Raw genomic sequence first — 17,399 nt, forward strand, 5'->3', positions numbered from 1 at the left:
AGTCAACACTTGGTCCTAAGAATCTAAAAACTCTGAGGTGGGAACAGCAACTTAATGACAAAGAAACTGTTTTGTAAAAGATACAAGACTAAAACTCATATTGACCCTGCTGGTAGAAATTTTTATTCTACCTTTAAAATAAACTCACAGCTATTAAAACGCAAAGAGATACAAGGATGGCTAGTTAAAAGAAGTAAGAATATGTGGAAAGAAAAGGTAAGACCAAAAAGAAATAATAGCCACAAAGACAAACATGTTGATTGATCTAACTTATGTGTTTCAAAGAGAGAAAATACTTCACAGCAGGTATTCTTATCCTGGAATCCACTGATGAAGAAACAATGAACCTCTGATTGCTAAAGAATTCTATAGCCCCAAAAGAGGTTAAGAATTGCTGCAATTAAGTCTAGCTCATTTCCATCTGTAAACCTACATGTACTATAACAACATCTTGTAGAAAAAGTACGCATAGTACACTACTCTCTGCAAAAAAATTATGTTTAAAATGTTCCAAAATCTTCAAGTAATCAAAAGACAATCACATCTGACACAAAAGATCATATAATGTAAGATTCCATTTGAATGAATATCCAGAATAGGTAAATCCATAAAGCCAGAAAGCAGACTGGTGGTTATTAGGGGTTGGGGACAGGGGCAGTAACTGCTTGGGGATGGGGGCAGTAACTGCTTAATGGGCACACAGTTTCCTTTTGGAGTGATGAAACTGTTTTGTAACTAGACAGAAATAGTGGTTGCACAACACTGTGAATGCACTAAATGCCAATGAGTTGTTCACTTCCAAAATGGTGAATACCATGTGAATTTGATCTCAATAAAAAGCTAAGAATAAAAACCTTTTTGTATCTCCTGTATAAATTTTTTTAAAAGATAATCATAACATGTTGTCCCTCAATTTGGGGCAATCAGTGGGATAAAATGGATCAACACAGACAGAAGATGGTTCAGTTTATTTTCATTCCTAGTCCTCAGGATAAGAGAAAACTGGAACTAACAGTTGCTAAGTGCCTCCTATGTCTGGTTCAAAAGGGTTTACCCGCTAGAGTAGGTTTTTTTGCCAGGACAAAACTAAAATTAAAAACTTCGATTGGCCAGGTTCAGTGGCTCAGACTATAATCCCAACACTTTGGGAGGCCAAGGCGAGTGGATTGCCTAAGCCTGTGGGTTCAAGACCAGCCCGGGCAACTTGGCAAGACCCTGTCTCTACAATAAATCAAAAACATTAACCGGGTGTGGTAGCGTTACACCTACAGTTCTGGCTACTTGGAAGGCTGAGGCGGAAAGATCACCAGAGCCCAGCAGGTCGACGCTGGGGTGGCCATGAGTGTGTCACTGCACTCCAGCCTGAGCGACAGAGTGAGACTCCAACTCAAAAAAACAACTTTGATTCATTGAAATCTATTCTTAGGAACTGCAGGTTTATACAGCTGTATCTTCCAAGTCCTTGGAGCTATATCCAGAGGGATAAATAAATTAGTGCTGGGTGAAAAATACAGCTAAGCCATGTTTAAGGCTTAGCTAATGTTCCACACAAAGTTTAATTATTCAAAATTTCATTTACAAAACTGAATGTCAAAATAAGTACCCCAACCAAATAATTTAATAAAATTCAAACATCTAATCTCAGGGAAAAAAGAGAAAGACAGACAAGCCATTGCTTTTGTGAATCACATCACAAATAATTAACTCTCAGCCTGGCACAGTGGCTCATGTCTATAATCCCAGCATTCTGGAAGGCAAAGGCAGGAGGACTGCTTGAACCCAGTTCGAGACCAGTCTGGGCAATATAGCGAGACCCCATCTCCACAAAAAAAAAGAAAGAAAAAAATCAAAAAATTACCTGCGTGTTATGGTGTGTGCCTGTAATTCCAGCTACTTAGGAGGTTGAGATGGAAGCAGTGCCTGAGCCCGGGAGGTCAAAAGTGTGGTAAGCTGAGATCGTGCAACTGCATGCCAGCCAGGGCAACGGACCCCTCAACCCCCAAAAATGTTTTTTAATTTAAAAAATGTTTTAAATAATCAATTCACAAAGTCAATAACTGGAGAAAATCCTGCTCTTACGTATCTCTGTCCTTTAACAATTCTGGCCTGGGATCAATATTCAAAATGTCCGTAGGAAAACATCACAATACATACAAAGCATAATTTGAAGGATGCAATCCACTGGCTACATATATTCTGTTCCATAAAGTTTGCAAGTATTTGCTACATGACATTTAGGTTAAATTAACATCACTATTTTCAAGGTCAATATTATATTTGTTCAACTTCTTGGAGTCACACATTTTTGTGATATTTTTAACATCTGACTAAAGCTTCTGTCATCACAAGATGCTCACACTGTTTACAAACACTCAGAAACAGCAGCTGGTGTTCCTCAATCACATCTTGTTATGATAAACAGAGTAGCAGTTTTAAACTCCAGGTATATATATTTACTATTAATGTGCAAAAACTTTCTTAATTTTTTTCCCCTGAAATCAGACAGACATGTATACAATTAAACATGGACAATTTAGCACAAAGTTATGACAAGATCACAAATAAAGAGATGTGTATACATACAAAGTTGAGAGTACAGCTATCACACTGAATGAACTAAATGCTAAATAATATTGACCCTGCTTATGTTTTTTTAATGTCATTTTTATTTCTTTTTATTTGAGACAGGGTCTCACTATGTAGCCCAGGCAAGAGTGCACAGGCCAGTCCTGGCACACCACAGGCTCAATTCCTGGTCTTAAACAAATAGCTGGGACTACAGGTGTGCATCAGCCCACTGACTCCTTGCATATCATTTGTAATATCTTTTCCCATCCCATTTAAAAATGGCAGAAAACAGAAACTTACCCACACAAGCATTGAGGAATAGCCAATCAGTCTTTTTCATCCTATTTTTAATTTGCTTTAGTTTTTTGAAGTCCACTTCAAGTTCCTCCTTGCTGCCAACAGCACCAGCCAATTCAATCCTCTGAAAATCCATTTTCACTTCAGAGTCCCGTTTCATAGCAGGAGGCGATCTCCTTTGGCTATTACCACTACTGCAACTTCCCCTCCATCGAGCTCTGTCTTGCTCATTTATTATTGAAGAAGCCTCTTCAGTCTCTGCCAACTCTATTGCTTCAATGTTATTAGGTCTGGGATGATCACAAACAACACATTTTTTAGCCTTGGCCCAGTTTTCATATGTGCAAATAGAACAAGTCCAGTGCTGGGTCCTAGTGTTCAATTTATTCCTATCGTTGTATTCCTCACAAGGATCAACAGAAAAAGCAACTGGTCTTGAGCCAGATCCTGAGGATTGAGGAGATTCTGTAGGACTCCTGGTCCTACGCTGCGATAAGCACTGGGTACATCTGATTGCTCTTGGCCAGTTCAAATATGTACACATGTGGCATGACCATTTATTTGCATTTTCCATGCTATATGAAGACTTAACCCTTGGTCGTGCACTAGAGTCTGGACATATCAAAGGACTACTTCCTCCTTCAGTACTGGAAGGATCCCAATCTCTACCAACATCACTTGAACCACTTTTAAATGGATCTTCTGTGATAATTGTTCCACTAGGTCTTTGGGCACGACACATAGTACACTTGATTGCAGATGGCCAGTTTTCATACGTACAGTATTCACAAGCCCACTTAATTCCACGTTCTGACATCGTGCACTTCTTGAAAGTGAGTTATGCCAGGCAGAAAGCTATAAATAAATAACAGAATATGGTTATTAAAATAATAACTACAAAATTCCAACTCCAAAAATATGCCCCCCAAAATAAACATACCCTTCAACTTACAAAAATATAAATTTCTCAAAAGATGCAATGTAAGATTTCATATTGAATTATCCTAATTTTCTTTTGTAATGTCCACAAAAACACTAAAATAAATTCCCAAAGAAAAATCACAGACCTCAAGATTTAATAAAATTGTAATTTGGAATGCAAAGGAGATAGGCAAGAGACACAGGGAGGTTTGTTCTAAGAGAGAAAGAGATTAAAACAGGGAAGTCACTAATAGAAATGTTTAATTTCATTCTTGCCTTCACCATCCATTTAGAAAAGTAATCATTACAACACTCAAAAGTAAGAAAAACAATACAAACTAAATAATACCTTAAACACCTAACTATTCTCAAATTATGAACACAGACTGATTCACAGATCCAAAAGATCAAACATCAATTCTATCATTCTTGCTAAGCAAGAAAGCAGCGTAAAAGCACCAATTAATCACTGCACATACTTAGCACACCTAGAAACGATGGTGAATAATAATGCTTACAATCAACAAAGTAACAGTGTAAAATAGAAACAGTTCTTTGATATTCTGTATCCTCAAAATCTAGTTCTACTGGAGCACAAAAAGAAAACTATACATCACCTATACTTGAAAAAAAATCAAACTGACAGAGCACAACTACCAGCATAATCATTTCAATAGAACTGTGAATGTGCATACTCAAAAATTTAAAATTTTGAATATTTAAAATAGACACAAAATTAAATTCATATCAAAAATATATTTACTATTTTAAAGGTTTTGAGGATTCAATAGTGGGTTTATAACACTACACTATAATCCAGACTTTATTATTTAATGACAACTAATTCACAAATGAAGCATCTTACATAGCAAATTTCATTTTCTTTAATGGTTTGGATTTACACACTGACCACTAAAGCCAAACTCTCCATTTTCTTAAATATACTTCATCAACTCAATTAATCCCATCACCTGCTTTTAATGAGGGAAGAGGGGGAAAAAAATCCTACCCACAGTATAGAAGCTTTTCCCTCTTTCTAAGAGATTTCTTCCTGAACCTGGAAAGCTAAATCTTTCACTTGGAAAATACTGTATTATGTTCCTGCCTGCCAAGTCCATTCCATTTATAGTGTGAACTCTGCTCTGTTAAGACAAATTCATTATAAGAAAGGCTACTACTTAATGGCTAAAATAAAAATCACTTACTAAGATTTTAGTTTCTGTACTATAAACTCCACCTTGCACATGGTTAGAATAAAAGTATAGTTTATAAATCAGACCAAAGACAAGATTCAGTCTTCATGCTGGCTCATATTCTGACTTCCTCAGGAGATTCTGCAAAATGTGATAAGTGGATCTGTCTGAGAGTGAATAAGCTATTCCTGTAAAGAAGACCAAAACTGAATTTCACTTGAAACCTACTACTTTATCCAAAAGTTTTTTAAGGCTTTATTTTCATCAATTCTCTATTTTAACCCTATTTATTTATTTTAATAATGAACTACTATATTTGGAGTTTTAATTTAACACAACAAAAACATTAGCTAATTGGCCTAGTCAGTCAAATTAAACATGGGAATAAAGAGATTTCTCTTTATAACCTTAAACGTATGTTTGCATGTAAGCTAATATTATCATTAATATTATCTTGGCAGTGCTAAGTTAATTCCTACCTGTATTACTTGTATTACTGAAAGAGGAAAAGGTGATATGATCCAAGCATAAAAAGCAAAAAAAAAAAATTGCTTATATTTAACGATTAAACCACCTTCAGCAATCGCATTTTTTTCCTAACTCGAGTAATTTAAGTTTATCTTGCTTAAATTTAGCTTTCACATACTAATTACTTACAATCTGACAGCAATCCAAAAGTGTGTTGGAAGGCATGGAACTACAATCATATAAGAATTCATAAAGTGGACAATAAAGATTTCATAGCAATTTGCATATTCATTCTTCTTCCTTTAGTTTATCGGACTGAAACAAAAATAAATTACTTGCTCATGCTATTGGAAACTAAAATGAGCATGTAACAACTTACCACAACACAGGTGGGCGTGGTGGCTCATGCCTGTAAACCCAACACTGTTTGGGAGGCCAAGCAGGAGGATTGCTTGAGCCCAGGAGTTTGAGACCATGCTGGGCAACACAGGAAGACTTTATCACTACAAAAATAAATAAATAGATAAATAAGTCAGGCATGGCAGCATGTGCCTGTAGCCCCATGACTTGGGAGGCTGAGACAGAAGGATCGCTGGAGTCCAGGAGGTCGAGGTTGTGGTGAGCTGGGATTATAACACTGCACTCCAGCCTGGACAGCAGGATAAGACTCTGACAGGCAAGGAAAGAAAGGGAAGGGGGGACTTATAAGAACAAATGCCACAATGAACATATTGGGGGGGCAAAAACACCCAGAATTTATTTAAAATTGTGTATTTATTCTGTTTTTTGGGGGGGAGGGGTTGGAGTCTCACTCTGTCGCCCAGACTGGAGTGCAGTGGCACGTTCCTGGCCACCGCAGCCTCAACCTGCTGGGCTCTAGTGATCATTCCGCCTCAGCCTTCCGAGGAGCCGATACTACAGGCGCACGCTACCACGCCCGGCTAATTTTTTATTTATTGTAGAGATGAGGTCTCGCCAAGTTGCAGGGTGGGTCTCAAACTCTCGGGCTCAGGTAATCCACTTGCCTCAGCCTCCCAAAGTACTGGGATTACAGACTGAGCCACTGAGCCCGGGCCGTGCATTTATTCTTACATGTTTAAACTTCAGTCACCTTCAAAGTACTCTCAATTTGATACAATGATCGAGATGATTTTTCTATTGCTCCAGTTTATGAACTCACCAATTTTGATGACTTTTAGTGCTAGCCCTTTGTTTCACCTCTTCTACATTGGCAAAACAGATCCTTTGAGGACAAGAAAAAGTCACTCAGGGCAAGAGAAGATGGAGGGTGAAACATTAGGTTATGCTGCTTTTGGTCAAAAACTGCTCAATGCTCAGCCCAGTGTGGGCAGGTGCTTTGTCATGGTGGCAGAGCCAGTTACCTACTGTCACAACTCGGGATGTTTCTTCCACAAATCATGATGTAATCTTCTCAAAACTTCCAGATAAAAACTTTGGCTGTCTGTTTGATCCAAAGAAACAAATTCCAAGTGGCAGCCCTCCCTCCAAAAAACAATTCTGGTTCTTTTGGAGTGGTCCCCCTTGTATATCCAGGGTCACTGTAAGTAATGTCAATATTTTACCTAATATTCACATTTAAAAATCCATGTTTGCTGTGATAAAGTATTACTAGTTTACAGGCTCAACTAAACAGTCTGGATCTTATATCTTAGCTAATCTCCATGGAGCTAATGTACCAGCATACTATATTTAAAAGTCCGGGTTGACAAAAAAAATTGCCATTAAAAATAATCACTGTCGGCCAGGCACAGTGGCTCATGCCTATAATCCCAACACTTTGGGAGGCAGAGGCAAGAGGATTGCCTGAGCCCAGGAATTCAAGGCCAGCCCAGGCAACGTGAAAAGACCTCGTCTCTGCAATAAAATAAAAAATTAGCCAGGCTTGATGGTGCACACCTGTAGTCCCAATTACTTGGAAAGATGAGGTGGAAGGCTCTCCTGGGCACAGCAGGTTGAGGCTGCAGTAACCATGATCATGCCACTACACTCCAGCCTGGCCAACAGAGTGAGACTCCAATCAAAAAAATAAAGCGAAAATAAGAAGATCACTGTCATATATGCCTGGTAAAATAATGGACTGATAGATACAGATAGATAGTTGCTGGATATAGGCTAATCACAGCCTACCCCTTTCAAAAATCTGTGTGAGCAATACCAAAACCAAACTCAGAGGGTTCAAGAGAAGGGCATTATATTAAATAATTATGTACAGTATCCACTCTTTAAGGAATTAAAAGTTTCTAGGAATGTTTAGTAACTAAAACCTAAAATGTATCAAAGAGGATTGATTATGAGTCACTTGTACCTGTGGTAATCAGTAAAGAGTAAGGATAACATCAGCACAACTATATGATTTTGCAGTATTGAGAAGAAATTAATGAGTGTACTTTTTTATCCAGATGTCAAAACATCCCAAAAAGGTACACAGAAGTAGTTCCCAAATAACCAGCTCTAAAAGTTAATACTACACTCTGAAACAAAACTGTTGCTAAATACCATTTTAAGTTAATATGTATTTATATATCCAAGTAAATTTAATTAACAAATCTAATTGTGCATGCAACACAGACCTGCAAATTCTATCCAAGCAATCATATTTCAATTAGTACAATAAAACCACAATAAGCCAGGTGTGGTAGCACAGACCTATAATCCCAGCACTCTGGGAGGCAGAGACGAGAGGACTGCCTGAGCCCAGGAGTTCAAGACCAACTTGGGCAACATGGGAAGACCTTGTCTCTACAATAAAACAAAAAATTAGCCAAGCGTGGTAGCACACACTTGGAAGGCTGAGGCGGAGGATCACCTGAGGCCAGCAGGTTGAGGCTGCAGTAGCCGTGATCGTGTGTGTCACCGCACTCCAGTCTGGGCAAAAGAGTGAGACTCTGACTCAAAAAAAAAAAAAAAAAAATCTATATACTCTGGATCTTCTTTAAGGAAAACTGGACACAACTACTACTCTTAAAACAAATATTTCTTGGTTCAAATGTAATACCAATAGTTCTCATACTGTGGATGAAGGAATCCAGGAATCCATGTGTGCATCAAGCTCTACCTATAGGGTGAATAATGTCTGCAAATATAGCAACAATTTTTCAGTACTAAATTCATAATTGCCTTTAATTATATACCTCCCATTTCAAATAATAAATGAGCACAAGTATAATGGTGTATGTATTAATAGTGAGGGGAGAAAAGGGGCCAGTAACTCAACATTTTTTATACTGTCATGTTTGTGAAGCATTATTTAACGTCATGTAAGAATCTATACTCAAGTCAATGCCTCAAAATTGGGACTATATTAAAAATTTCCCCAATCACCTATCAAAAAAACATATGAGAAAACTAGAAGTGAAATAATTCTTATCCAGTGCAAACTCCTCAAGAAACAAACCATAAGCTCAGATGCCAGTAGTTTCAAATGATAAGAAGTTATGCCAAGGACACACTAATAGAGTTTTAAAGGGTTTTTATTAGCTGTATTTATACAAATGCTTATTAATATAAATATTTATTAGCTTACTAATATAAATTTGTGGGTATTTACAAATGCTTTGAGAGCATCTTAGGGGAATACAGATGAAAGCTAAAACTCAAATGCTTCCAAGCATGCTAAATTTTCAGGTTCTGTTAAAATATTACAAAATAATCCTTAATTATACAACATAAATAGAACAATTAAAATAACTACTTAACTCTTCAGCCAAAAAATCTCACACAGTGATTTCCTTTTATTAGTATCTTCCTACAACACTGTCTTCCTCACAACAGTTAACACGAAAAACAACTGGTTTTCAGAATCCTGAAGACTGATGATACGGGTGAACCCTTAAAATCTGACCTCATTTCAGGACTCCAACAGCTTACCAAACCCTCCCATAAACCCCTTATCTTCTTTTCACAACCAACTCCTACACTGGCTTCTCCAGTTTCCACTAAAACTGTCCATTAACGACAGCATTAAAATCCCTGTACCCAGCAGAGAAATTCAGAATCACCTTGAATTTTGCCTTCCCCCTATAAATTCTTCCTAGTGGGTTCTATCCAGTTGCTTTCTTCGCATTCAGCCCCACTGCCATCAGTCTTTTTCCAGTTCAGGTCAGAACTACTATAAGAGCCTTCTAAGTATCTTCCCTTTCTAAATCCACCCAGCTGACTGTTGCCAGAACAATCCTCTTTCTGAAGCTCATCTGCAACAGTATGAACTCTCAATTCCTTTCCACACACACATACTCCCCACACACTCGCTCCCAAACAGGTCACACACACCTGACTCATGCATGTGTCACAATCCCCTAACAATATACACATGAAGGCACTGCCTTAGATACACAAGCATAAGAGACACACTCATTTACAATGAATTCTATTGACCCTTTAAGGCTCAGTTCAAGTCTCAGGTCATTCACGAAGTTTTCAATTCACTCTAAGCAACCATAATTTTTTTTTTTTTTTTGAGTCGGGGTCTCACTGTCACCCAGGCTGGAAGGCAGTGGCACAATCACAGCTCACTGTAGTTTTGACTTCCTGGGCTCAGGCAACCCTTCCACTTCAGTTTCCTGAGTAGTTGGGACTACAGGCTATGCCGGGCAAATTTTTTTGTTTTTGTTTTTTTTTAAGATAAGGTCTTACATGTGCCAAAGTTGGTCTCAAAACTGATTCCAATCTCCTGGGCTCAAGCAATCCTCTTACCTCAGCCTCCTAAAGTGTTGAGATAACAGGCATGAGCCACCATGTCCAGCCCAAGGAACTATATTTGGCACTTACTGTATTTTCCTCTTGGGGCTAGTTTTTGGAATATTAAGTTGTGTACGTTTTTCCTACATTATTCTCTCCCTTCAATTTTCAATTAGGTAGCTAGTCTTTCAAAAAACTTTGACTCGGGAATTTTAGTGGTATGGAATGCAGACCTTTTGTCTAATAAAACCCAAGAAAAGACCACGCTGGGAAACCTGAAAAAAGAAAGGAGTAGAGCTTTTGAACAATCTCAGAAGAAATTCTAGAGAGGATGGGATCCACTGCATTGGCAGCAACTGCAGAGGCGGCAAGATATCAGTAAAAAGTGTCTGCTTGATACATCGGTACCAAGCCATAGGCACTGGGACCCACAAGTGGTGGCAGAGCCACAGAACCTGAAGATACTCTGTGGAGTGCAATGAAAGGCAATACCATAACCAGTACGGGCAAAGCTTGAACCATATGACACCAAATCTTTCCATAACATGAGGAGAGGAAGTGCCAAGGATGACTGAAGTTGAATTTCCTGCTAAGGGAGTGTAGAGTTCAAACTCAGCCTGTAATCCTGTGCCTTTGGGAAGCCGAGGTGAGTGAACTGCCTGAGCCTGCGGGTTCGAGACCCACCTGGGGAACTTGGCGAGACCTCGTCTCTACAATAAATCAAAAAAAAAAAAAAAAAAATCAGCCAGACATGGTAGCGCAGGCCTGTAATTCCGGCTACTGGGAAGGCTGAGGCAGAAGGATCACCAGAGCCCAGCAGGTCGAGGCTGCGGTGGCCGGGAGTGGCCTCTGCACTCCAGTCTGGGCGACAGAGTGAGACTCCAACTCAAAAAAAAAAGAAAGTAAATGTGGTACCTTCTTTCTACCTAAGCTTTTGGAATGAGATTCATATTTAGTATACTTGTGATATCTTCCTATCTCAACAAGATTATAAACTAAGACAAATCTGTTGTATCTGCTTTTTCCTCATTTCATCTCACACTAGTTAAGTCCATCCTTAAGTCTAGAACTATATTAACAAATATCTAGAATATTACAAAGCAAGTCATGATTTCTGTGTACCCCCATTCTATCTCCATTTAAAATATACTGCATGTATGAATTTAGAGTCGATCATACTCAGCGATCTATCACACAAACAAAGAACAAAGTACCACATGTTCTCACGCATAGGCAGACCCTGAATACTGACCAGAATACCGTAAAAAAGAGTCTGGCAGTAGCAGGATCTAGCAGGGCGGCAGTGGGATGAAGGCTGAGGGCGACACAACATCAGTGAAGGGCCTGATCTCAAACCAGGCGCAACGGAGACCAAAGGGAGGCCCACACTTTCCCTGTACGATGGCCACTTGTATACTAGTCTTCAACTGTACCCCACATCTTTTAAAATAAAATAAATATACCGCATGTAATGTAACATAATGCTAAACTCTATTCATGTAGCTTTCAGAACAAAAAGAAATCTTAAGCAAAACACAAAATACAACAATCACTAAATTCGTTGTTAAATGGCTCAGTCTGGAACCCTCTGGTTCCATAATCCATAATTAAACATACTGTTCTCACTTGGTTTTCAAGACACTCTTCTGGTTTCCCCCCTCCCGTTCTCACGAGCTGTCCTTTCTCAGTCTTCTTTGCTGGCTCCCTTATAATCCTGACTGAAACAGCCAAGTGCCCCAAACTTCCCACTCCCCCTACACCCCCCCTTCCTGCTTTAAATACCACCTGTATGCTGACAATTCACACACTTCTATTTCCAGGCTGAATCTCTCCCCTAACTCCAGATTTGTGACTAGAGCTGTCTTCCTGACATCTCTATCTGAATGCATAACAAATATTTCAAACTTAAGTCCAAAACCGAATTCCTGATCCGAATTTCAAGTTTCTGAGTCTCGATATTCCCACTGACAAATGGAAGGGACTGGACTACCTAAGAGCCACAAAACTGTCCAATAAATGTTTGTTCCTTTCCTCGATGCCCTAAAAAGTCTACCACTCTATAACAGACACACACTCAAAACCCGCGCAACCTGCGCTACACTATGACAACCCATAAGCTGGCTAACTACAAGTCATGTTATGAAAATGGTACAAATATAAAACTTTTGGCATCACTGAATAATTTCTAAAAATCCTAAGTCTATGTGAAAATGTGCATAAATAATAATTAAATCTCAAAAATTAGCTGATATTTCTATAAAAAGAGGCCACTATTACTTATGGCACCTGTATTAAACGAGTAGATTTGAATGAAACATACTATACTCCTCAGGAATTTGCAGATAAGTTGGAGAGAGTAAAATTGAATTAAATAACACCTGTCAGGATGACCTTGCCCTTACCAGCATCATGCCTTAATTAACTGAGGCAAATTCCCCTACAACTAAAACTACTACATCTAACTTCATTCCAAACCTATGTCCTAAAATGTAAACGAATTTATTTTATTTTTGTTTTTGCTTTGATTTTGTTTTTGTTTTTGGAGTTGGAGTTTCACTCTGTCACCCAGGCTGGAGGGCAGTGGCATGCTCACGGTCACCGCAGCCTCACCTGCTGGGCTCAGGCAATCCTTCTGCCTCAGCCTTCCAAGTAGCTGGAATTACAGGCATGTGCCACCATGCCTTGACAATTTTTCTTGATTTACCGTAGAGATGAGGTCTCGCCATGTTGCCCCTGCTGGTCTCAAACCCCTGTACTCGGGCAATTCTCTCACCTCGGCCTCCCAAAGTGCTGGGATTATAGGCGTGAGCCACCACACCCAGCCTGTAGCAAAGAACTTAAAGTTTACATTTCAATCTGTCAAGACTATGTTAAATAGGAAAAACTGATAAAAGTTACCATTCTATTCTAGACTGAATCCTTATATATCTGCTATCCAGTTATCAACACATGGTCAATCTTGTTTTTATTCCTCCTTCCTCCTAATGAATTATTTTAAGGGAAATTCTAGTCATAACACTAATAGTTTTAGTATCTATCTCTTAAGAGAAAAGAACTCTTACAGAACATGAGTACCTTACTCATAGTGAGAGGTAAAGTCCATAGTTTTGTAATATCAAATTAGTGTTTAGATTTCCTGTTCTCACACACACACACACACACAAACACACACAATTTGCTGATTGTGTTCCCATGATATTAGTTTTGTGCCTCTCTCCCCTATCTCCCATAACTTGGTAGTCAGATCTACAGGTTTGATCATATTCTGGTTCAATGACTATTTTATTACAGGGCACAAATAATTTATAGGTGATCTGGTATGTGGGTGTATGATAACTTTATTTTAAAAACAGATTTTTTATATTGTTTAGATCTGTTATATAATTCCTTAATTTAATATTGGCAATTATTTTTACATTTTTGCAAGTAAGCAGGACCCAGAAAAGTTATTTAGAAAACAAAATACACTAGGTTTAACATCTAAAATTGAGTCAAAAAAGACAACTTTGAGAAGTCACTATGTTTTTGAACTATAAAACACTTTAAGAATATTTTTTGTTTGGGAGGCAATTCACAATGGAAGAAAACTTTATTAGCAAAAGTCAGTCTAACTTTTTAATTTCTTTCTTTCTCTTTTTTTTTTTTTTCTTTTTTAAGAGACAGGTTTTATGCTGTCAACTCCTGGGTTCAAGCAATCTTCCCACCTTGCCACCATGCCTACCTAGCAACATCTTTTAAAGAAACCGTAGTATGTCAATCAATTAAGAAATTAAATAGAAAATTAAATCAAAAAGAAAAGCCAAATGAAAAAGTAGTCTGATATATATATGTGAATTACAGGAACTATATAGGACCCTGTTTTAAAGGAAAGCAAAGAATGACTGTGAGATGAGACAGTGAACAAGTCATATTTATCTCATAGAGTCTCAATTTTTCTCATCTGTAAAGATATGAGGGAACTATTTAAATGATCTCCAGAATCTTCACTCCATCTGCAAAACTCTAATTAGCAAAAGTCATTATTCTCAAAACTCACCTTAAAATCTTGTTTTTTCTATTTACTTTGCAAATAAACCTATTTCCGAAAGTGATTTTTTAAAGAGTGGACTTTTCCCTGTTTCAATTGCCACAAATTCTAATAGTCAAGCCAAAATATCAAAATAATTACTAATATTAAATTAAGGATTACATAACAGATCTAAACAATATCAAAAATGTTTTTAAAATAAAGTTATCTAATGAACATTTGTATACTTAACCCTGAATTGTACCCCACATCTTTAAAATAAAAAATTAAAAGTTTAAAAAAATAAAGTTATCATACACCCACACACCAGATCATCTATAAATTATTTGTGCCCTATAATAATAACAGTTACTGAACCTGAATATGATCGAACCTCTAGATCTGACTACCAAGTTATAGGAGATGGGGGTAGAGGCACAAAACTAATATTATGGGAACACAATCAGCAAATTGTGTCTGTGTGTGTGTCTGTGTGTACGTATATGAGGGAGAGGGAGAACAAAGGTAATCTAAACGGTGATTTTATATTACAAAACTACGAACTTTACCTCACTATGAGTAAGGTACTCATGTTCTCTAAGAGTTCTTTTCTCTTAAGAGATAGATACTAAGCCAGGCTTGGTGGCTCAGCCTGTAATCCCGTGCTTTGGGAGGCCAAGGTGAGTGGAATGCCTGAGCCCACGGGTTCGAGACCCGCCTGGGCAACTTGGCGAGACCTCATCTCTACAATAAATCAAAACTAGCCAGGTGTGGTAGCACGTGCCTGTAGTTCCAGCTACTCGGAAGGCGGAGGCGGAAGGAACACCGGAGCCCAGCAAGCCGAGGCTGTGGTGCCGGGAGCGTGCGGCTGCACTCAAGTCTGGACGACAGAGTGAGACTCCGACTCAAAAAAAAAAAAGAGATAGACACTAAAATTATTAGTGTCATGACAAGAATCTCTCCTAACATAATTCATTGGGAGGAAGTAGGAGAAATAAAAACAAAATTGACCATGTGTTGATAACTGGGTAGCAGATACATAAGGATTCACTCTACTACTCTCCACATATACATACACACACACACACACACACAAACATATATTTGATATTTTTAATAAAAAGTTTTTAAAATCTATCAGTAAGGAGTATCCCACATCTTTACATTAAAATAAAAAATAATATAATTTTTAAAAAAAATCAGCCGGACTCGGTGGCTCAGTCTGTAATCCCGCGCCTTTGGGAGGCTGAGGTGAGTAGACTGCCTAAGCCCGCAGGTTCGAGACCCACCTGGGCAACTTGGTGAGACCTCATCTCTACAATAAATCAAAAAGTAGCTGGGCATGGTAGCGCACGCCTGTAGTTCCAGCTACTTGGAAGGCTGAGGCGGAAGGATCGCCAGAGCCCAGCAGCTCGAGGCTGCGGTGGCTGGGAGCGGCCACTGCACTCCAGTCTGGGCGACAGAGTGAGACTCCAACTAAAATAATAATAATAATAATAAAAAATAAATAAATTTTTAAAAATCTATCAGTAAGGTAACAAATGCTCTTCTAGACTGAGAATTAAGACTCAGATTGCTAATACTAGAAAAGGATCAGGAAGCAGTATAATGTATGTTAAGACAGAGCTTCTCAAAGTATAGTGCAGGGACCCGTGATAGTCTACGAACTCTTTACCAGTTTGCAGAGAAACTGAAAGTAAGCATTTTAAAACTTTTGTGGCAATTTTACAGTATAATTTTATGATTACTGAATCTAGAAATAAAACATTTAGTATGTGCCTGAGAAGTAATGCTAAAACATTTGTAAAAACTTAAAAATGCATCTTATTTCTACAAGTTGCAGATATAGCTCATAAAGGAAAATATATCAAAATATGAACCAGTCGGGCTCGGTGGCTCAGCCTGTAATCCCGCGCCTTTGGGAGGCTGAGGTGAATGGATTGCCTGATCCCGCGGGTTCGAGACTCGCCTGGGCAGCGAGACCTCATCTCTACAATAAATCAAAAAATCAGCCGGGCGTGGTAGCGCATGCCTGTAGTTCCGGCTACTCGGAAGGCTGAGGCGGAAGGATCGCCGGAGCCCAGCAGGTCGAGGCTGCGGTGGCCGGGAGTGGCCACTGCACTCCACTCTGGGCGACAGAGTGAGACTCCAACTCAAAATATAGCCCTTTTTATCCTAAACTTTCACAAATGAAAGGCAATATTTCAGAAAACTAAGACTTAAACTGAAGCAGTAAGAATCTGCTTTCTCAGTATCTCTCAATAAATATAATCAATCATATCAGTTAGCTACAGAAGAAAAATGAGATGGACATTATTAATAGAAAAAAAACATTTGATAAAACCCAACACCCACTCATAATTTTATTGCTTTCTTTCTTTTGAGTTGGAGTCTCACTCTGTTGCCCAGGCTGGAGTGCAGTGGCATGCTCACAACCACCACAGCCTCGACCTGCTGGGGTCAGGCAATCCTTAAAATATGTATTTTTCCAGAATAGAGAATTCCTTCAGTGATAAAGAACATCTACAAAATCCCACAACTAACATACTTAATAGTAAGAAATTGGACGCTTTCCCACTAAAACCAGGAATAAAGCAAAAACATCCTCTTTCATTCCTTTTCAACGATGTACAGTAAGTCCCTTACATATAAACCTTCAAGTTGTATATTTTCAAAGTTGTGAACATGCTTTTGCATGTTCAGTCACATAAGCTAGTTCATGTATCTGGTACACATTGCCAAGTGCGTGCGTCCTCTACAAGTGGTTGTGTTTTTTTGTACTTTACCGTGGCAGTACTGTATAGAGTAGCAAGTAACTTTATTTCAAGCCCAGGATGTCCAGAATTAAGCATAAAAGCAGCAGTGATACAGCTGGTACTGCTAAGAAGTGCCAAATGATAATGATGGAAACAAAAGAGAAAAAAATTGAGACAGTGGAGCAAAGTGAAAAAATACGAAAGACGCTGTTTGTTCTTACAATATGAATCATTCAACCATCAGCACAATTCTAAAGAACAAGGACAAGATCATGGAACATGTGAAATCTGCTGTGCCAATGATATAAAAAAAAAAACAACGAAGTGACTGAGCTCAGTGGCTCAGCCTGTAATCCCGCGCCTTTGGGAGGCTGAGGTGAGTAGACTGCCTGAGTCCACGGGTTCAAGATCCGCCTGGGCAGCGAGACCTCATCTCTACAATAAATCAAAAAATCAGCCGGGCTGTAATTCCGGCTACTCGGAAGGCTGAGG

General features: G+C 38.6%; 1 protein-coding gene across 2 annotated transcripts in view; it reads right to left on the minus strand.

Annotated features, from left to right (window-relative positions):
* Window positions 1–5,170, minus strand: part of ZRANB1 (zinc finger RANBP2-type containing 1) — a 46,192-nt gene extending 41,022 nt beyond the window's left edge. The window contains exons 1-2 of one of the 2 annotated variants that reach the window (XM_021714720.1): window positions 4,992–5,170; window positions 2,869–3,720 (exon numbers count right to left, since the gene is read on the minus strand). In XM_021714720.1, the coding sequence (XP_021570395.1) occupies window positions 2,869–3,682 (814 nt within the window). In that variant the 5' untranslated portion in view covers window positions 3,683–3,720; window positions 4,992–5,170. Of the gene's footprint in view, window positions 1–2,868; window positions 4,056–4,991 lie in introns of those variants that run through there. The other variant, XM_008062502.2, reaches the window with a different exon arrangement.
* Window positions 5,171–17,399: the final 12,229 nt, after the last annotated feature.

This window comes from Carlito syrichta, unplaced genomic scaffold, assembly GCF_000164805.1.
Source record: "Carlito syrichta isolate Samal-C Ts95f unplaced genomic scaffold, Tarsius_syrichta-2.0.1 Scaffold305729, whole genome shotgun sequence".
Classification (NCBI taxonomy): domain Eukaryota; kingdom Metazoa; phylum Chordata; class Mammalia; order Primates; family Tarsiidae; genus Carlito; species Carlito syrichta.